Source organism: Galleria mellonella, unplaced genomic scaffold, assembly GCF_026898425.1.
Source record: "Galleria mellonella isolate WM207_F2 unplaced genomic scaffold, CSIRO_AGI_GalMel_v1 utg63, whole genome shotgun sequence".
Lineage (NCBI taxonomy): Eukaryota > Metazoa > Arthropoda > Insecta > Lepidoptera > Pyralidae > Galleria > Galleria mellonella.
The window spans coordinates 9,614,244-9,637,702 of record NW_026442130.1 but is presented as its reverse complement, the minus strand read 5'-3'; the positions used below and the strand labels follow the sequence as shown (position 1 = coordinate 9,637,702).

Genomic DNA, 23,459 nt, shown 5'->3' with positions numbered 1-23,459 from the left:
ATAATAATTGAATATATAACATGTACCTATTAAAATGTTAATTTAATGCTTCATTAAACTGTCAAATACATATGTATGATTATCTATTAAATAGTGGAGAAAAACAAACTGTGACTGTATATGTCACAAGAATTCCAAAACTATCTAAGAATTAGTAAGACTTCAATAGCTTCATGAATTTACAATTTTATATAATATTTCTAAATAATAAATATATTAAAGTTTCATAATGTAATATATCCCATACAGTGAATAATATCTACCGCATGTAAATTATATATAGCACACTTCTACATAAAGTACGTATATTATAACTCCATGACGACCGCGATTTGTTTTGTGGCCTTGACCTTATCGGCAAGAATAATGTTTTCACTACAGAATCACGACATCGATACTAAAATCGGGAAAAATCATTGCGTTGCTCTATATACGATCGCTATTAAATTATGCAGCATATATTTGTACGAATAACATGCCATACAGTAGGTTTGTTAATAGCGGGGACTAGGAGCCCAATTGTTAGCGATACCGTACTACCTACAGGGTTTTTTTTTGATGGATGAAAATGGTATGGTAACCCCGCCTGCGCTAACGGGATACACTGGCGGAGCACCAGTGAAGGGTGATAGATGAGAATGAAAACAGGTCAGTTAGCCCATCATGATGAATTCATCAGGAATTAACCATGATAGTTTCCAGGGAGAACCGCGAGGAGGTCGACCTGGTTGGGTATATTGTTAGCAATGGGATTCTCAGTCTCCATTACTAACAATCCCTTTTCCCCCACTACCTACAGGGTAGGTCGAACTAATTTGTCACTATGGACTAATGAAATTGACTTTATCCTCACCTGTCTATCACCAGCCTAACCTGATATAACAAATGTAGTTATCATTATATTATCATCAATAAAAAAAATACTACATAATTACATAAATACATTAATGTCACTGATACGTATGTGGAAGCTTATTAGCCGACTACCAAAGATATAAAAATATATAATGTACTTATAAATTTGTATGTATGTTTAAAGTATATAAGTTATATCTAAACGTATGAGCTAAATGGCCTAATAAATTTTAACAAATACGGTATTGTTCGATTTAAATATTACGTACAGTATAATATAAATATAATGATAAAAAACTAACAATCATAGTCGAATTTATGAAAATAATAAATATGCATTTGAAATGATTTACATTGTAAGACTTCACATGTGATAAGAGTCAAAATTATATAAATTTTCAAATTGCTGCATTTCTAATTACACCACGGAACTAGTCTACCAATTGAATATTCCTATTTAAACGAATGATCACAAGCCAGTAGTTAGTTTAAACATGGTAGATGGAATGTAAACAAATTCAATGCAATCAAATTGAAAATTTGCCAACTAATCAAAATGTTGCCATGGATCCATCATAGATTCAGTAGAAAAAATGTATCCTGGCGTCATTGGAAAGTTATACAAACATAAGTTTCGGTTTTATAAGAAAGTAAAGTCGTTAATAAATGATTAAATTAATGTAAAAACTAAACTCTCTCCATGGTTGCTATATTTTTTACTAGCTGTATCCCGCGACTCCGCCCGCCTAAGTCAGTATAGTATCTATGTGCTAAGTACTAACTTAGCATAGTGATTTGGTACATGAGTAGATGCTACACTAGTAGCACCTACTCATGTACCAAATCACTTTCATATCCGTTCAGTAGTTTTTGCGTGAAAGAGTAACAAACATTCTATTAATTATATTAATTTATCATATTATATTAATATGATATTGTATAAAATAATAGAATCATATTTATCGTAAGTTTACATTATATATATATATATATATATATATATATATATATATATATATATATATATATATATATATAATATATATATATAAAACCCCATTAGCTGCAAGGTGACTTATTTCCCACCCAACTATATTTACTTTGTTATTTAATTACTAATGCATTTATGCATTTTTTGTATCATTTGTTACAAAAATGAAATTGTGTTTACTTATATAGGTACTTAAAACACATTGAGGATGCAAAATACAAAATGCTCTCAGAAAGTTTGTAAGAGGAAAATGTTTCATTTTTATTGGCAATAAAATTTTCGTTTACACCATATACAATTCCGACGAAAGTTTCAACATTGTATTTCATATGATCGAACAGTCCGAACTCTATTGCATTATGATAAGGTCTAAATATAGCGTATGTAATGTTATGGTCATGTGTTGTCCATTATCTATTTCCTTAGAAATCGCTCTTCAGAACGCATTATTGTGAATCATGTTACGATATGTCATAAATGTAAATCAAGTATAGATAAATAAACAAATAAATAACCAAAAACCAATCTTTTATTAAAAAAATATTAGCATTTTTTTGTTTATTCTATCATAGGAACTGGATAAAGCAAAAATGCCAAAATAGTTAGAATTCCTCTATACTGACATGAGTGATTGACGCTCCACATAGATATGACAAGCGAGAAACAGTTGTCGTTATTTCCCATATTTCAATGTAAAAAAAATATAACATGAAATAATCTATGCCGTATGGTTCCGACATAGAATGGGCTTCCCCTTCCTTTATCGTAGATCTCGTAAATGGCGACTAAAGGAACTAATTGGTCGAGATATGGGCAGTAGCATCCCTCGTAAAACACTACCAAAACCTATCTGCGGTTGCCAACCCGCCTGCCAAGCGCAGCAACTACTGGCAAAACCTCCTAATAGAGGGAGGCCTATGTTCAGCGGTGGACTGTAAATAGCTGATATAATAAATATGACTGAAAAAAAAGCTTTACTAAAATCATAATAGAATAAATTTCATATATACCAACATGTTTTAAAAGCGTTCCTAATAAATTATCATTTAGAAGTATTCAAAATTGTAGAAATTTAACAGGCAATTCCGACATTGACATCATCTGTATAGATAATTTCTTAATTGAAAATGACAAAATTAAACATCAAATCATACTGCAAACCAAATTATTTCAAACCGGAAAGTTGCTCAATTAGAACGTTTCCAACTCTCTCCCATGTTAATAAACAAATATTATAATTAATTTAAGTCAATTGCTACGATACTTAGATCATGTCATGTATAAACAACTTTCTATTTTATGTTGGACTTCTAATTATTTTTTACGTAACACTTGTTAGACTTTAAAGACTCCGGAACCGGCATCCTTGCAGGTGACAAGTTATGAAACTGAGAAAGCGCATGAAGCAAGAGAGATGTGTGTGTACATACATAATTTACTATTTTTTTATTTCATTTTACAATCCCTGGAACATATATTTATGTTTATATTTTTTACCTTACTAATATTATAAATGATATAATCTTTTTTATTATTGCTTGGATTCTTAATTACTAAAGAAATCATCACGAAATTTGATATTAAGTATTTGAATGAAGAAGGACGATGGCTACCTTTGCCCCGATCAAACAAAATAACATCGGTCATAAGTCTTGGATAAAAGCTAATCAGATTATAAAAACTGACTATTTGACATGTACGGCTTATATCTCAGTCTATTATAAAATTTTAAGTCGATTTTGATAATTCTTTTTTTAACAGATAAGAATTACTCCCGTCATGGTCTCACGTAATTTTTTCTCATACAAGTTGCTTATGTCTTTTGCAGTACAAAATCTTAAATAAAATCTAAAGATATTACAGTTTTAGAAAAATTTAAATGTGCCGTGTAAAATATTATTTCTTTTCAATATGTTAAAACACGTATCGGATGACGACTGTGACCAATTTAATTATATATAGCAATTCAAAAACTCAAACCTCTCGGTATTTTAATATTTTCGCTACACTGTGTCATAAAATGGTTGTGTACCCATATAAGTATGTACGTAACTATGAACAATTTTTATTTCGATGTTTATTCTGTAAAAATCTTAATCAATATTGAAATATATCTTTGAATTGAATTATGTATGTATACGAAAATTATCTTAATTGAAAAAATAAACAGGTTGACTACATTTTTGTCCTTAATGAGTGATCATAACGCCAAAGCAGGTGCGCGGCCACTCATGTATTAATAAATGTTTTCTTTAGGTAGAAAATTTCTAATTATTGCGAACCAAATTCTGCTATAGAATACATTCTAATCGCTGCATTTCTTATGAACCAAAATATAAATCATAACATAATAAGACAACAATTTAAATGCACAGTTAAAAAGAAAATTTATCACTTACGAGATTATTACGAAGCTATACACCCATCTAAATCCAAAAAGATATTGTAGAACTATAATAATATTAAAAATACATCAATACATTCAAAAATAGGTAAACATATCTATTTATGACCATTAAAACTATTTAATGTTTATCATGTCCTATATAACCGGATTCCCGCGGTTTACATGTTATGTCGCCAATAAACTCTTATATAAATATATGTAAGTATTTATATATTAATACTTATTTAATAATATACAAATTAGTGAATTATTATTAATTAGCTATGATAAACAATTTAACGTTTTTCATGTTGATATAACTAATTACCCGCAACTTACCTATAATATTCTCAATAAACTTTCGTTCATTCATATACCTATGTTTTATAGTGTAATATACTCCTACGTCGCTAACCAAATTCCCGCGGTTTACCGATTAACTCGCGTAATAACATTACATGCTCGCGTGAATTCAATTAATTCCATAACCACATAAACGACAATGGTTATTGTTCAATTAAATTTATTTGTATTTAGAAAGTAAAAAAATCTGATATTGTAATATATTATATATATCTTTAGAAAGAAACATTAAAAGAGTTATTTATCTTCTTTTTATACATGTTTTAAATATGTATAATACTATTCTTAATCTATAGAAAAATAGCATATAATAGTGATAGCTATACATTTATTTATAATTAGACACTTATTAATTTAACATTTTTCAAATGTTTTTCAGTAATATTAAAAAAAATCATATTCCAATATTTATTATGGCAATAAAAAAAAATATTGGACAATTATATATATTATATGTTGACTTGTTTTAATTTATATTTATAAAAATGAGACGGAAACGATAAGTATTTCCAGTATTACGTAATTAATTAACACCTAAACTGTTTTATTCTGGACAATGACATATTTCATCATTATCATCATATTAAATGTTATCTGACCATTGTTGGACATAGGCCTGTAGACTCATAAGGAACGGGGCCGTTCCCTGTGATAGTTTCTATTGAAGGAATTATGCCAGCAGTTGTCGCGCTTGGTAGACAGGTTGATAACGTCAGTTTTAAAAGGTGTTTTAAGAGGGTCGCTGCTACCCATACCTCGGCCACTAAGTTCCCTTAGTCGCCTCTTACGACACCCACATGAAATTAAGGGTGGCCCATTCCATGCCGGGACTAAACAGCATTTAATTATTTATATTTTTCTTACTTATATATTATGCTATATTTTGTCTTTTATACATCATTACGCAAGGTCTTTATAGAACGTTTACATTAGTATATTTTAATATCATCATGTTTCCAGCCATTATCCATCCACTGCTGGACATAAGCCACCCATAGACTGCCATAAAGAGCGGTCCTAAGCCACCTGCATCCACTGACTCCCTGCAACGCATTTCAGGTCGTCACTCCATCTAGTAGGGGTCGTCCTACACTGAGTTTACCCATATGTGGTCGCCACTCAAAAACCTTTCTTCCCCATCGGTTGTCAGTTCTTCGAGCTATGTGACCAGCCCATTTCCACTTCAGCTTGCTTATCCTTCGGGCTATGTCGGTTATTTTGGTTCTTTTCCGGATATCCTCGTTTCGGATTCTTTCACGCAAAGAGACTCCGAGCATAGCCCTCTAAATTTTAATATATCACACATAAATTATAATGTTACTGTACTTTCATTTTATTACACCGTGCCAGGTCTCTTCTTCCTTATTACTTGTATACATCAATACTATATCCATATCATTATACTTATTTACAATATCCTCACCCTTACCAGTGTTATAAATGCGAAAACAAATTTGTTTATTTTGTTATCTCTTGGCGCCTTAACGTCTCAATCAGTCGTCATGAAATTTGGCATATATTTATTATTTGGCAAATAGAAGGGCATCTTTCGCAATCAATAGTTCTTGAAATTGCGGACTACATGTAGTAAATAATAAAAGATAGTTCAATTTAATAAACTATTGCCTCCATAAAGTAGTAAAGATTTTATCCCATAAAACAACTCATATATTTTTAAGAGCTAAAGACGCGTCGTATGAAAGTACGGTCATAATAATTTTACGACATTTAAAAAGCGGGAAGGGTAAAATAAAATGGACATTGCATTTCTAATTTTCAAAAAGAAGGAGGGTATCGCTGAGATTGTGTTTAAAAGCCTTAACCAAGTTTGATAATGGATAATTTTTTCTGCAGTCGAATACATTATACTCATGTACTGACATCATATTAATCTTTTTATGATTACAGTTGTACTCATAGAAAATATAAGATAGTCTTTTATACAAGTATATGTATTCACCGCTTTTTTTATTTATCTTTTTATTGTTATTACTATTTGAGAAATACTAAAGTTAATACAGACGAAAAACAGATGACAGACATGGATATACCTAAAGTAATAACAAATACCTAAAACTTTTCCATTTTGACGTCTTTCCTGGTAGGCAAGTTAATGTTTTACAGATCAATCTAAATCTGATATGATTACATATTTATCTTAACGTTCATTTGGTTTGTTGGCCTTTAATTGAACTGTTCGTGTTATAAATCATCGGTCATTTTACTGGAATGTACTCGAAAGTTACTACCAAAATGTTTTATTGTGTAATAATTATTTAAATTAACTTCTAATATTTTGAAAGCAAATCTACGCTTTTATTAAATTATGAATAAATATACTTACATCATTCTAAAGAAAAAACTAATTTAACAGTAAATTCGTTTTGTATAAAAGATAAGGAATAGAGTTTTTTGAAAATTGTTCACATGAGACATGAAAAGAAAATTATATTTTTACTTGGGAACTCAACAGTTTGTATTCAAGATTCCGATGGAAAATATGCAAGGATGATGTACTATCTACGATTATTATTTTGCAATTATTATGTTATTTTCTAAAGTAATTAAAAGTATATACATTTATTACTTCTATTATCTGAGTTTAATGCCTTTTGAAGAATAAATAAAAAATTCACGCGATGCATATTTGCAGTGTATAATATAATTAATGCTTTAAAAACTACATATGTGATTGTAATTCCAAAATTTATGTTTCAAATATTTTTTGATTTTCATTTTTAATTACTGCTAATAAACCAAAAAATATTTCGCTTAATCGTTATTACAATATCTCCCACAAATATTCAGAGATAGAGTCATTACACTTTCAAATTAATCATAGAGTAAAGATCAATAATGAACATCTAATTACTATATATTTTTTAACCACAATAAAAAGAAACAACACGAAGGAAAGATATTAACGTTAACATTGAACTTGATGGCACGAACCGTTTAATTGGACAAAAGAATTGTCAATACGCCGCAAATCGTCTCGTTTATTGTTTAAGTAATTGATTTTAATATGCTTTAATTATACCAGTTTTAATTATCTTTCTATTAAATAATTAAATATTGATTAAATTCATACAATATATTGTATACTATTCGATATATAGAATCATATGTGTTTAATTATAACTTATCTTACCTGAATAATTTGGGTAGGCATAATAGAGTGAGTTTGGTATGGGGCCTAGTACACATAGGGGGTAAAAGTAATGAAAAGTTCGATGAGTTCACGAGAAGGGGATCAGATTAAAAAATGATAAATCCTGAACCATATATCGCACTTGTATCAAATGTCGTTAACTATACCTTGAGGATTATGCTAAAATAAAACGGCAAAAAGAATGGAGAAAATTGAAGCGTCTCAGACACATCTAAAATCTGCTTAAATAACAAGTCTCAAGGGATGGGATTACCTCATCTACAGTGGTGGCAGATAACAGACAAGACTCATAATGGGTGCCTTAACTGGACATATGTCAATAAGGCATTACATACTATACAAAATGAATTTATCCTCGGACACGCTATGCAGATTGTGCGGTGAGAAATCGGAATCCATGGAATAAATGATGTGCAGCTGTAATTCATTGGCAAGTATGGGTATGAGTCTACTGGGAACGGCTTATCCAGAGCCAGGAGACTACAGATATCCTATACGGCGCGATATCATAAAGATAACACACACAGAATCTATAAAATGATGATATAAGGCAGGGGGAAACACAATAGATCTCAATGTATCGACGTGCAATGGCTTAGCTGACCCCATACGTAAATAAAAGATAAAGTAATTATTACTACTGTATCTATAAATATTTTTCAGTACTGTCATTTCCCCTCTTAGGAAAGAGAGATGGTATTTTATTATTCTTGTATTGTATACTCGTAATGCATATAAAAGTACCTATATTCCTTCATTTATTTATTATATCTTCTTTTCGACTCTGTATTTTTTACGACGTAGAATGACTGTCTACTCAGTAGAAAGCGGTCTTCATACCCAGTAATACTGTAGCTAATGCTGACCATTTATAAATAATTATCAAAATGAAACATAATTATAGATGCTTGATAGAAACATGTGTAAGACTGAGCTACCTATGCAGTTGATTTAAAACAAGCACACAATCCTCGCATAAATATAAATAACTAATGTAGTTTTCAATAATTAATATAAAACTGTACAATAAATACCAATAATATGTCACAATAGCTCATTTTCCTACAATTGCGTTACGTTGTTGTAATGTATTGTAAACCTATTGCATTTACGGTTCACCATTGTCGATTGATTTCCGCTGCTGACACAATAGTCAATAGATATTTCATTAAATTGTACGTAAATAATTATAACTAATTACTAATCAATACAAAAGGTGATTACATAATAGTTTAAGACGCTATCTTGAAATCTGACAGTTTCAATGTAATATGACACAGCGGTCGACAATCTTTCAGCACGCAAGGGCTACATAGGAGCAAAATACGATAGAAGCGAGCCGCACTTGTTCATAATTTTGTTCGCATTGTTCATCGCTGCTCTAATAGATCATAGCCCACTAACAATTAACAAGCAGGCAAATTTTACTCCATTTTGCTTTACAAAAAAAACATTAATGCAGTCATGATAATATATATTAATGGACAACAAAATGTTTCGCAAACATGTTTATATGAAGATTTTGCTTTGCAACAAAGACTTTTGCTCTGCAAAGAACAACGATAGCTATAATCATCATAAAAATTTTTTGATATTTCTGTATTGATCCCGTATTATCGTTGTAAGAATTTAAAGCTACGATTTAATTGATTAATTACAAAAACGAATAACTAAAAACTGTTCAAAATTGATGATATACTAAAAAATATCTTCAGAATAACTTCAGAACCTTCTCCTAGGAAGTGACTTAGAAATTCTATACAAATTATGTAACTAAATCTACATAAATAACTAATTAATACCTTTAACAAATTATCTATGTAATTATAGTATTTAACTGTAGCAAAACCAATAACAAGAACCAGTAAAAAATATTTTGTTTAAAAAATATAACTATCGAACCGATTTTGATAAATTTCTATGGGACCCATTTGTACCTATATCCTTTCAGATAAAAGAAGAATATTTTTAATCGGTTTACAATAAACGGAATTATGAGTTATCAAACATAAAAAAGAACTAAAAATAAAAATTTACGTCGTTTAGAAATAACACGAGACAATCCCTTGCGAATGTCACTCTTCTCGGTTGCATTATATACAAATCATATTAATTATTACATGTCGGAGTCGACATGTACGTTTATATAAAGGGTGAAACTTTAAGCAACAAAATTTAATATTCAATCAGAATTCCTCTGCGCTTAAACCAGACCTAATTAACGTCATAGACTAGACACATCATAATTTATGCAGTTTAAATTATTACACTGTGAAATGTATTTATCAGACATATATTCACCAGAGGGAGGCTTTGTACAAAACTCGTTGCTTGGGTACCTCTGTTCCATTCGTGTTTCAACCGTAAAGCATTTGGTTTTGCATGGCTGTGTTTCGGTTTGAAGGATGGGATATATCAGTGAATTTACAAGGTACAGAGGCATAACACCTTTTTCATTAAGAATAACAAGGCGTGATCATGGGTGAAACAGTATACTATGTTATCTGTGTTATGTTCATGGTGTTGCTCAAGTCTACGAGCGACAGTTACCACTTTCCATCAGGTGGGCCGTCAGTCTGTTTGCCATTCTAAGTTGCATAAATTCTAATATTAAATAAATCACAAACTGTTACTTATCTACATGCAGTTCATAATATTTTACGACTATTAATATGCAAATAAGTAATTTTAAATAATTACCAAGCTGTTCTTGCAAATGGTGTTCAATCATTAAGTAGACTATCAAATCTAATGGTTTCTTACTTATTGCAGTTGTATTTAACAGCTAAACTAAAAGAACATATATCTATATTAATTTTTCGACCCAAATTTTATTTATTTAGCAATATTGAACCTGTAATTATATCTTTAATGTTATATAATTTAAGATTCTATTCCACAAACAAACAACATCTTAACAAAATAAATAAAAACATCTTTAACCATAAAATCTTCTTAACTGATAACATAAATATTGAAATCGCTTTAGTATTGGTAACAAAAAAGCAATCGAATTGAAAATTTCCATATACTCATACCAGAGGAAGGGTTACATGTCTGTATTTCGCTTGAAGAGTGACACATAGTTGAAAATATATGCCAGTGATTACAAGGTAAAACATAGTCCTTAAGAATAAGCATCAGTAATATCGGGGCCACTCCGTTGTCTATATATTAGGTTCCTCGCGTCCCGAGAAACGACAACGGCAACGACAACGACGACGCAACGGAAAAAAGGAGTTACCCATATCGGTATTGTTCATACTAATCAGACATTAATATTCATTTCGATAGGGTTCTTCATTTCCACATTATGTATTGAATAACCATTATTCCAATATTGGGCTAATATATTATATATAGATATTGTAACAATATACCGATATTGGCATATATTACCCACAACTACTTAGGAACGACAACGCATAAAAGATTTTATGACATCACAGAGTACTCTATGTTGTCCATCATGTCTATAAGCGCCGATACCACTTTCGATTACGTGTACAATTAGCTTCTCACTTTATGTTTCATACAAAACTAAACCCTCCTTTTAATATTAGTTGAAAATAAGTATGAGCTTACTGACATACCTATTCATTTCCGTTCGTACAATGTGAACTGGCCTTATAAACGTTTTGAACCTATTTAATGGTCCATTTGGTAAAGCGGGTTTGGTTTACGAGTTTGTTATGCGTAATTTAATTCACATAATCCCAATACGTGTATTTTTATGACAAACATTTTATACTCAAGTACTATTAACGTAACGTATTAACCTATATCTCAGTTCATTCATTCAGAAATATCAACGTTCCAGAACAATCCTTATCGGCCTATATTGTATTGTGACTTATGTAGTTTATGACATAACAATTATGTACATTTGGAAAAACACTAATTATTTTTATCAAATACATTTTAATCATTAAATCTTAATTCAAATATATGATAAAACCGATATATACGACGGTTTCAAAAGTTGTAATACCCATTAATTTTTTTTTTTACATTGATAAAACTTTTAAATTATTGGTACCACAAGTCTTTATCTTTTGAATCAGCTTTCTTTGAAATAGATAGATATTTAAACAGTAAAAAAAAATATTATATTATATTATCGTATTCCTTCTATAAAAAATGCGTTCTTCAAACTACCAGTCAAGAGTTAGTAATAATAGCAACTATTCTCATTCAAATTCGTATTCTATTGAACAGTATTACCTCGATACCAATGTCATTGGTTATTTTGTTAGTAAACTATCTGAGGTTAGAGAATACACATACATATTGTATGGAAAACAATTGGATGCGTCACAGATTGAGTACAAAATAATGTTAAAATTGTATTGACGATACTTCCTTAAAGTATATTCGCTACGTAAATTTTATAAATTTTATTTATTGTATGCAAAATATAGAATAAAACTCCAACCTAGTACAAGTACCTAGTAACAAGTCTAACAAGCTTAGCAACATTTGAATTACTAAATAGTAGAAGAATGAATGAATTATCAACTAGCGTTATCTAATTGATTTTTTTTTTCTGCCTTATTAATTGAATAAAGAGCGTATAACCAAATAGAACAAGATAAGATTGAACTAAAAGAAAGACACCAAAACAAGTGCAAAATGACTCACAGATACAGGTTAAGTATAAAAGTTTAAACTTTCAGGTTACGTAGTTTATGGTTTATAAGAGGCGGCAATTAAGATATCGATTAGGTAAACTATGACAACTTACCTGGATTCTCTCGACGTTTCGTCCAGGTTACACTGATGAGTGCGTATCATTGAGTAGAAGAAAATAATACTTCTGCCTCGGAAATGGAAGTATGATATTACTACATCAGGCTACTCGTGATCATGGCCGATGTACCTGGTCAAAACATGACAACCCAGGTAAATAATCATAGTTTACCCTAAATGATCACTTTAATTACAGTTAAATAATTAAATGTTCTTAAAATGTCCCTCGAATAAGTGTACCTAGTTTACAGTAAACAGAATAGAATGCTGATCGAAATATTTGCAATAATTAATTAACAACGAGTATAAAATGAGAGCTTAAAACATAGAAAATAGTAAGTTTGAACTAAAAGAACCACGCAGAAATACCTACGTTCCAAATGCGATTTAGTTGTTAAAAAATGGAATGCTCTCAGAACAGTCATAAAATGCTGTTAGTTATTTCTTAACTCGTCTACGTTGAACAAACTAGTTAGGGAGGAATTTATTCACTCGCTTAGTATAATTACATCTTTAAACAATATTTAATTATGCTTAAGGCATCATACATAGTCATCTAACTTCGTTACTCATATTTCAATATTCTAATATTATAAATGCAAAAGTGAGTTTGTTTGTTTGTTTGTTAGGCTGTCACGCCTAAACCGCAGTATCGATTATGATGAATTTTATAGAGACAAATGTGATCTTAAATACGATTATAAGCTACTTTTTTTTCAAAAAACTTGTAAATTATGGGATGAGGGAGGGGTAATATCTGTATGAAACTTTTTATTGCGACGTCTGATTTGCTTCAATCATTGCCAAATTATTGTTTATAATTCATAACTGAAGTATTCATATTTCTTTTTTTTTATCTATTCTTGAAGGAGGAGAAAAAGGGTAGCAAAATTGATATACTCAAATTATTACATGCAACTAAGTCAGCTTTGTCTGTTTACTCCGTTAAGATAATTGACAAAATTGTCGTAATAAGATTGTGTTGCAATGAAATCACATAAAAATATCATTTTTGCTACTTTTTACGTTTTCTATAATAATTCGATAGATGGCGCTTAACATTTTTTATATATTTTTCATGTTTTTTTTTCTTATCAGACTAATATTATATATATTATACGAAAGGATATATTTAAATTTTTATTAAAATTCTTCAAACAGCGTAGAGAAACACGAATATAACAATGTATGTAATTATACTTCGTATTCTAACGACAATCCCACATTTAAATAATTACAATATACAGAGAAATAATTTAATTGTTGAAATACAAACCATTTCTGTAATTCTGTATTTCTGCAATTAATTTGCTTCAAGTAATGAGGTTCTTTAATGTACTGAATAGGAAATAATTACTGATTCTCTAATTATTATAATGAAAATTGCTAACAATGAATAAATTTTTAGCCGTGTTAGGTTATAATTTTTCGTAAACCCTCTAAAAAGAATAATACAAATCTACACTGAACATTTCTGCTCTTAGCTGAATACTTTAATTCTGATACATTCAAAATCTACCTACAATTGGCATTAAACCAGAATAAAAATTAGTCGGGTTTTTGCACATACAGTTTGAATGTGTAAAAAAGGTTAAAAGCACAAAATACTATTAATTTACTAGTTATCCTATCGCTTACATTTTAGGTTATGTAGAAGTTAAGGGGCTGTCATTTTATTGTACTTAACCTAGTTAAAAAAAAAACCAGGTAATTTGTTAAAATGTCTATAATTAAGGTCAAGAAGTGAGTAATTTTTAAATAAATAAGTGATCACGTTTCTATATGGTAGTCGTAGAAAACAGAATTTTGACAGGTAAAACTAACTTATTCACCAACCCATATGCGCCCTCTTAAAAACATGAGATCAAAATTTATTGGTTGACATTCAATTGTCGTGGGAGTTAACTATTTTATATTGGAGCGTCCTTAGTGACGTACGTTTAGTCTGATTGTTGAATGGACTTTAGACAAAACCGAATACAATTGACAATTCTAAGAATGGATAACGTAATAATACGAGATCGTTTGGAAAATCACATCGATGAACAAATAAGAGAAATTCCCCTTTAAATGTACATATACAATTTAAAAATTTTCGAGTTGCATGATTCATAATTTATAAGAAATGGAATTTATTTATTTATTTATTTATTTAACTCTTTATTGCACCATAAATAAAAATATACAATGACAAGTGAATAATTCAAATGAAATACAGTAACATAAATACAGATTGAAATATACACATAAAGGTACAAAAGGCGGTCTTATCGCTAGGGCAATCTCTTACAGACAACCTTTAGTTAAGGGAGAACAGATAGAAAAGGGCAGGTGGCGCAAGAGTGAATCAACAATTTTCGTGCACAAAATACAAAAGCATGTAATGCACAAAAATATCAAATACATATAATTTATTACACTACTTACTATAACAATATATATACATACTTACATACACATACACATACATATATATATACATACATAATCACATATAACATACATACAAAATACATAAACATATACATATAAATACATACATAGCACACACAAGGAAATATTAAAATTTAACCCAATCATCCAGATAAAAAGTGCATGTAAAGTGTATGAATCATAACATCTCTACACTAATCAGATTGTGGCCGCGGCTAGTATGACGTAGTCAAAACGTGGAGGTAGTCTGATATCAATAATTATACCTGCATGGTCGTATTCATTCCCGTCTCCTACAAACTATAAGTCATTACACCAATCATTAAAATGTCCACAGCTGAACATTCAGGTCTATGGTAATATGAATAAAAAATTCATTAAATAAAGGTTAACGAACCTGTGTAATGCCTAATAAAGACACGTGACCCCGATGTAAACATCAATTATTGACTTAGTTACCACTGATCTGCTTCTGTTTCGTCAATCATTGACATTAATTGATGTTGCGTGGTAAAAAATATCAGTGCATGTTGGAGTGTCTGCGCGTTCGGCCGTTATGTATGGTGTTTACAAGTTCATAGTGCATATTTCGGGGCGTCTATACCCAGAGTGTATTAACTCTGATCGTGGCCATAGCCACCCAGTCAGTGTATTGCTATGTGTAGCGATCGGTCGTGCATTAACGTAATACGCCGCGCACTCACCAACAAAATGACATTGTCACCGATTTCAAGTTTACAGTAACATTTATTACTTAGTGTTAACCAAGTATGTGTTGTTCGTTTACCAATTACATATTCAGGAGTGTTGTTAAGTATACATGTGGACTTGCCAGCCGCGAAAGTAAGTAATGCACAAACTTCGATAGGATGTGACGTGAATGTAAATATCCGTATTCGTCCATTTAGTAAAACAGCCGGAGCTTGCAATACATTGCTTTCTACCTCAATTAAGAGACTCGATTTAAACCTTGTTTTAGAGGTTATTTTGCAATTCCCTAACCATATTGATTATTTCGCATACTGTTAAACTGTTCAATGTATAATCACAAACAATCACCGTTACTAATCTGAGCCACTTTCTAGAAATGATTCATCCTAGAAATACCTATTAAATTACTACAAAATGACCAGTAATATTTGAATAGCCATAACTTTTACCTCATAAAATTTACCGCGTTAATTGAGTTTTTATTGTATTATAGAATCACCAATAGTTATCAAACAATGCTTTGGTTAGAATCTATAGTTTATGTAAGTACCTATATTTTATTATAATGGAATAATCTATTATTGTTGATGGTTGTTGGCAGTGTTGGACATGCACGACGTCCTTACTCTTCTCGTTATTCAATGATTATAGCGCGAATTTTACGTTAACTAGCTAATGGGAGGTTAGCTGTTAACTTTGCCCATGGCACGCATTGATTGACTGGAATAAAATCTAGTTTAAACATGTCCTTCTTTATTTATTTATTCATTTGTATTGAAGGAAACTTATAGTTATAATTTAATAATTAAATATATTTAACAATTACAAGTTAATTAAAAGCTACCACATATAGTTATAACAATATTTGGGTCAATATACTAATTAGAGGGTGTTTTTTTCTTAATTATATTAACAATACATTTTTTAAAATACTGAGTAATAATTTGTAACGAGTTTTCCTATTAAGTTTTGCTAGTATGCCAAACATTACTTGTAACTAAATTACGATTGGTTGAACAGAGATAACTAAAACACCAAACCAGGCATCAAAGATAACAAACAAACTCACTTTCATTCACATTTATATAAATAAAAATAAATCGCTAAATGTGTTGTAAAAAAATAGAGAATGACCGATTAGCATTTTTTTTTAATATTCATTGAAATCTGAAAAATGTCCATATGAATAGAAAAATTGAAATTTTATCCACAAAAACGGAAAAATCCCATTTTTCTTTTTGAGAAAGAAATAAATTATTCATAGAATCATACGACTCACATAGTGACATACCATAAATGAAAAAATTAAGTGCACCAATATTAATTATAATCCAAAACAAAAAGAAAATAATAGAATACAATATAAAAAGCATCTACCGTTACCTGCTCAAATGAAGCCAATACAAACTGTTCCTAGCTGACAATAGCTATTGACAGAAGGCCCTCTGTTGCGTCGACTAGTTAACATATTAATAAACATGAGATGGTAACCCTGCCTGTACTATTGGCGGAGTATCAGTGAATTCATTAGGAACTAATCATTTATATTGTTACTCATCACAATGGTGTAAATACGGGTCTTAACTAAAGTTTAACAATTGTTTAACATTTACGGTATACATTCAAATTTTAACCCTAATATAACTAGATATATAACTTTTTGAATACTTTCTTTAAAAAAAATTCACAGGAAGAACTTGTAGAATTATATCTAACGATATTTATTGTTGAGCAACACATGACGGGTACAATGGGCATCACAGTATATTCTGTTACCTCCACGATGCTGTATATGTCTATAAGCGACGATTACCACTTTACATTAAGTTGGACTTCAACTTGTTTGCCATTATAAATTGCACAAAAATAATGAATAGTGGCACATTTTTTATTTTATAATATTTGATAATTGAAAAATACCTACTACTCCCAATTACAAACACGCCTTCCCCTTATGATAGGAAGTGGTAACAGTCTGCTATCATTAAATAAACATTAGATTTTGTATACGCCCACAGCTAACGTACTTATGTACGCGTATGCAATTTTACTGCAGATTTCTTCAAGTACAAATGGGTAAATAAATATTGTTTTCTCACTCATGTATACTGAATAATTCTCATTTATCGTAACTACATCTCTAGATTAATACAATACAACAATACGTTGATAACTATTATTTATATTTATTATTATTAAAATCTTTCTTATTGAATCGATTATGTGACCGTGTGATTTTTATACATGTTTTCAAGAATTATTTACATATTTCAGTATGATTCTTGCACAAAATTGTTCACTGTAATGAATGCTGTTACTGATTTTTAGCTTGGTATTGTATACCCGCCATCTGGTGCCGGCATAAAATGGGCCACCCCTTTGTTTCCCTTGAATGTCGTAAGAGGCGACTAAGGGAACCTAATATTTGAATGATGGACAGTATCTTCTCTCTTAAAACATCACCAAAGCCTAACTGCGGTTGCCAATCCGCCTGCGGAGCCTGGCAACTATTGACAAAACCCCCAATAGGGGAAGATCTAGAAGGGCAGGGGAATGGGAAAGAAAGAAAAGACAGTTAATAGCCAAAAAATTTATAAATATGTAGTTTGTTCAAAAAAAAAAAACACTAACGATCGAATATATCTTTATACATAATATACGAGTATGTATAACTTTGGAATGTGTCATTAAAATTGCAATGTTAAATATTCCTACAGTAGGTACACAATCGTTCATATACGAAATGTACGAATAATCAATTAGTAACTGATAATATGGTATAATTATATTACGTACCAATTTTATTACTTGCAGCGATAACTGTAAATGACACAACTCAAACAAAAACACAACTTTATGCGATATTTTTATAGTTAACTGTTAACATCATAATAATAAAATACATTAATCACAATAGTCAATTAATGTATCTGACTACCCTATTAGAAATTATAGTTGTGAGCATATTCATTTTATTGTTATTTTATTTTTTTTATATTTAGTGTTTCATGGTTTTAAACTTATATTTTATGGATGTTTACGTTTAATTTTGATTGGTCACAGAGTTTCTAAACCATTAATTTCAGATTTGCAATATTATTATTTGAATATTATTACGCATACTCCACCCGTATATGTAAATACGTTATAAATAGATATAATAAGTAGATATATGTACACATATGGTGAACATTCATTCTCAAAGGATTTGATATTTTTACATTTTAGTTTCTTTCAATACAACATATCTATCTATATTGTACATGTAAATTTAATGCTTTTAATTAATAAAATTTTCAACTGATAATGTCAAAATATTAAATTCAATTGTATAAATTACCTACATATTTATCCGGGACAGAATGAAAAAATAACATATAATTTAAGTGACTACATTTAATGACGTTCATTACATAAAAATAATCAATTTCTAACTTTTATATATTTTCCTAATATAATCATATACTACGAAAAAATATAAAAGTTTATAGTAAATGAATAATTTTACTAATTTGTAAAGTATAAAATATGAATAACATAGATACAGTAGGTGTAACCAAGAAACATAGTACTCTCTACTGAGAGGTTCTAACGCTTCTCTTTCCGGGTTTATTTTTTTATTTTTTTAAAATAATCTAATGCTGTTGGCCGCAGATGGTCTTTACAGCTTCACCGGAGATAACGGGGGCAAATGCAGATGGCACTCCATACCTTTGAAAGTACTTTCGCCGTCTCCCGCAGACCAGATACGGTCTTTCCGCATATTATGCTATCTTTTTTTTTGCAACTTAGAATGGCAAACAAGCTAACCACCCACCTGATAGAAAGTGGTAACTGTCGCCTAAAGAAATGACAGAGTATAACAGAGTATATTGTTTCCCTCATGATACCGATATATTATTTATAATATATTGTACATAAAAATTATATAATTGTACCTTATATTAAATGAAGATGTACAACAGGCGAACTTAACTCTGTAAGAGATCTCTTCCAGCAAACCTTGAGTGGATAGGAGCATTAATTACCAGTGGGCAATGTGCGTACAATAAGAAGTGGGAACAGTATAGTACTAGTACCTACTATTATAATATATTTATTATTTCTTAGCACTGCTAAGTAGTACTAACGTCCTAAAATAACAAACGTCCTTACCCAAATACAAACTAACTTATATACTTACATTCAAAATACACACTAATTCGTGCGTAATTTTGTACATACATAATATGTATGTACAAAATTACGCACATATATATATATATATATATATATATATATATATATATATATATATATATATTAATACATCATTATTATAAATATATACATTTTTATTGCTACATTTACTTTAAAATTTCTTAAAGTTATATCTAAAATGTACGGAACCAGGTATAGTCCTGTTTACATCATCATTAAGCGTATGATGATGTAAACAGAACTATATCTAGATCACACGCGTTAAGCGCGTGGGGCATTAGTTTTTTTCTCTTTTTAGCCAAAGAATTATACACTTTCGTTTTATTTTGCATCTTTTTGCATTACCAATACCCGCTTATTGAATACCGAGAGTAGCTGTAATCTTTCAGATAAAAAAGAATTTTCCAAATCAGTTTATAACTGACGGAGTAATAATTATATTAAAAAAAAAAAAACAAAAAAAAAATACAACCGAATTGAGAACCTCCTTCTTTTTTAAGTCCGTTGAAAGTAGCAGTACACAAACGCTCTTGTAGGTATATAGTTCGTTCTACTGTGGTTTTACTGTCAACAATTTACTGATTACTGTTGACTGACGATCATACTAGTGTGATTGAATTACTCCTTAATTAACGAATAATAATTTATTAATATTAAGATTTTTTTATGTAACTTGGAATGGCAAACAAGCTAACAGCCCACCTGATGGAAAGTGGTAACCGTTGCCTATAGACATGAGCAGTACCATGGACATAACAGAATGTACTGTTTCGCCCATAATACCCCCCCCCCCCATGCGTTGCCATTCCTGAGGATTCAGGTATTATTCCTCTATACTCTATAAATTCACTGCCATATCCCACCCTTCAAACCGAAACACAGCCATGCAAACACGACTACTTCACGGTAGAAACAGAAACAAATGCGACAGAGGTGCCCTGTCGCATTTGTTTCTGTAAAATGGTAAATTAAAAGAATTTTATAATTTATTCCAAAGGCCTTACTTTGTTCTTGATACTTTATTTTACTTTATTTACTTATTAACTAAATAAATAATTAACAAATATCAATAATATCTCGATCTAGAAGCGTATTAATTGAGTTCTGTGAATATATAGTCAATACTCGTATTGGGAATTTATAAAATAATTTTTTCTTTTCCACTGTGCCTCGTATGTGAGTCAGATCTATCCCAAATACATAATGGATAACATCCCTGCATTTTCCTCTTTTTTTATTTTAAAAGGAAATGTTTTTCTAGACATTATCAACCTGAAAGGCCTAAACGATGACAAAGAAACATTATTAAATACTAGCTTTTACCCGCCACTTCGTTCGCGTGACAAGAACATGTTTACTGGGATAAAAAGTAGCCTGTAGCATTCTCTCTCTCTAGCTCTGTACCAAATTATACGTGTTTGTCAAATTTCCTACTGGATTTTATAAAGCAACAAACACACTTTCATATTTATAATATTAGTAAGGATGGTCGTTTTAGCATGTTCACACGTATACTTTGTTTTTGTTATTTTTTGTACGTACGAGTATTAACGTCAATAACAACTGGAATAAATAGAGTACGAGCACATTGTTTTTTATCGATTTCCTGCGTATTAATCGTGAGTGTTCTCAGAAATAAAAAACTTCATTATCTGAAAAAAGCCTACAAAAACATAGGTATTTTAAATGTTTATATAATTTATATTAAATAGTATAAGGTGTATTACAGATATAAATGTTATTAATATATAATATCAGTTATTGGTGCTTTTATTATGTATTTTTAAAAAATGACCTTCATTCTATTGATAGAGATGGGTGCAACTTATCTTGAAGGACTGGATCTTTATTTTATCGTATTTAAGTTATCAATGAAAATATTTCAATTTTATCAACATCGCGTGGACCCGGAATAAATAAATAGGCAGAAAGTCAGAGATTGCGAGTGGCTCAGTAGCGTTCCTTATGGCAATCTACGGGGAAGGCAATGTTCACCAGTAGATGGTTAATAGATAAAATAAACAGATTTTTTTGAGTTTATATAAATAAATCATGATCATCATAACAGCCTTAATTATCCACTGCAGAAAATAAGCCTCCCCCTTGGGGAGTTTTGCCAGTATAAATAAATAAAAGACACAATTTTGTAATAAAACATTTAAATATCTGTCTATTTCAAGTTAATTTTTTACAAAATACTAAATCTAAATAAATTATTCAAACATCTACATTATATATAAAAAACGGATTTACATGTATATATATATATAATCATAACAAAAATAATATTCGAATATCATTTTAAAAAACTACCGATTTGGATTCCACTACTTATTTCTATCCCCCTTAGTTATTTTTCGCGGACCACAATTCCCCTTCCTCAGGAAGGCATTATTGTTAAATTTGACAATTGGTTTAGTTACACATTAATTTAAAATGCGTCCATAAAAATAAATTTAATAAATAAATCTAGCGTGTCAATTTTTATTTTCAATTGAACTAATAAAGTGACGGCCTTGACACCGCGGCCAAACATTATCCTTTTGTCTCAATTGCTCGGTAATTGACGGACGTCTTGTGCTATTCTCAGATACAATTTGCACTTGTATTCTCAAATTGCACCTTAACTGAGCACTGAGGGATAAACTTTATTATCTTAAGCATCGGTAATCGGCGGTATATTCGTATATCGCTGAGTGAGCATTAGCCAATGTCTTTTTTTGGAACCGGATGTGGCATCATTCCAATTTAAGCTATATATTTCTTACGATTGAATATGAGTTACTTAAAACTAGTGTTAGTCTTTATTAATTATTAACGAGATTATTTTATACTTTTTATAAATTAACTTGACAACACATCGTTTCAATATTGAGCGATAATTTTAATGACAAATTTAGAATTAGATACTTTGACGTACTATAAAATTTATTTTTAAAATGCAATTTTCATCTTTTCAAAAATGCTGGCTAAATCGTTCAAGTTAGAAAGATTTATTATAATATATTGATATATTGGAAATATAGCAGATTTCATCGCTAATTTGTCTTAGTCGAAAAGAGTGCAAAACTGTTTCTTTAAAGTTGGCAGAATGCTCTCTGCTGCCTCTAGAACTGCAAGCATCTATAGGTTACGGCAACTGCTTACCATCAAGCGGTAGCCATAACTATAAAAAATATTACAAACACTATTATAATCTTTTGCAGCCAAACGCAAGCCAAACAGTATTAAAATTAGTCATTCAAAAATAAATTTGAAATAAAGCATAAAGTATTATATTTATTCAAGAAATAGATTTGTGTGTTTATTGTTGTGTTGTGTTTGTGTTGTGATGTGGACTACAAATTGCATGAAGTACCACATCAGGCCGGCTCATCATTCATAACAACTGGTAGCATCTCCTCCAATCCACAGAAAAATAATCAACCATATTAAGATGCCCAAAGGTAAGTAATAATACCTATAAGCATGTCAACCCACCAACAAATTGTTATCATTAAGGAAACCAATCAAATACAATAACTCTGTTAGTAATTTTATTAAATCCATGACTAAGGTTTAATTAAAATTATTTTCCGTAACAATAGCAGTGATGTTAT

General features: G+C 30.1%; 1 protein-coding gene across 12 annotated transcripts in view; it reads left to right on the top strand.

The window, feature by feature from the left end:
• The window catches only part of LOC113521965 (potassium/sodium hyperpolarization-activated cyclic nucleotide-gated channel 2), a 268,571-nt gene that overhangs the window by 183,566 nt on the left and 61,546 nt on the right, over positions 1–23,459 (top strand). Inside the window, exon 2 of one of the 12 annotated variants that reach the window (XM_052900029.1) lies at positions 23,067–23,306. The exons of 10 other annotated variants lie outside the window; for them this stretch is intronic. In XM_052900029.1, coding sequence (XP_052755989.1) covers positions 23,297–23,306 — 10 coding nt within the window. In that variant the 5' untranslated portion in view covers positions 23,067–23,296. Of the gene's footprint in view, positions 1–15,471; positions 15,793–23,066; positions 23,307–23,459 lie in introns of those variants that run through there. One more of the 12 variants, XM_052900028.1, reaches the window with a different exon arrangement.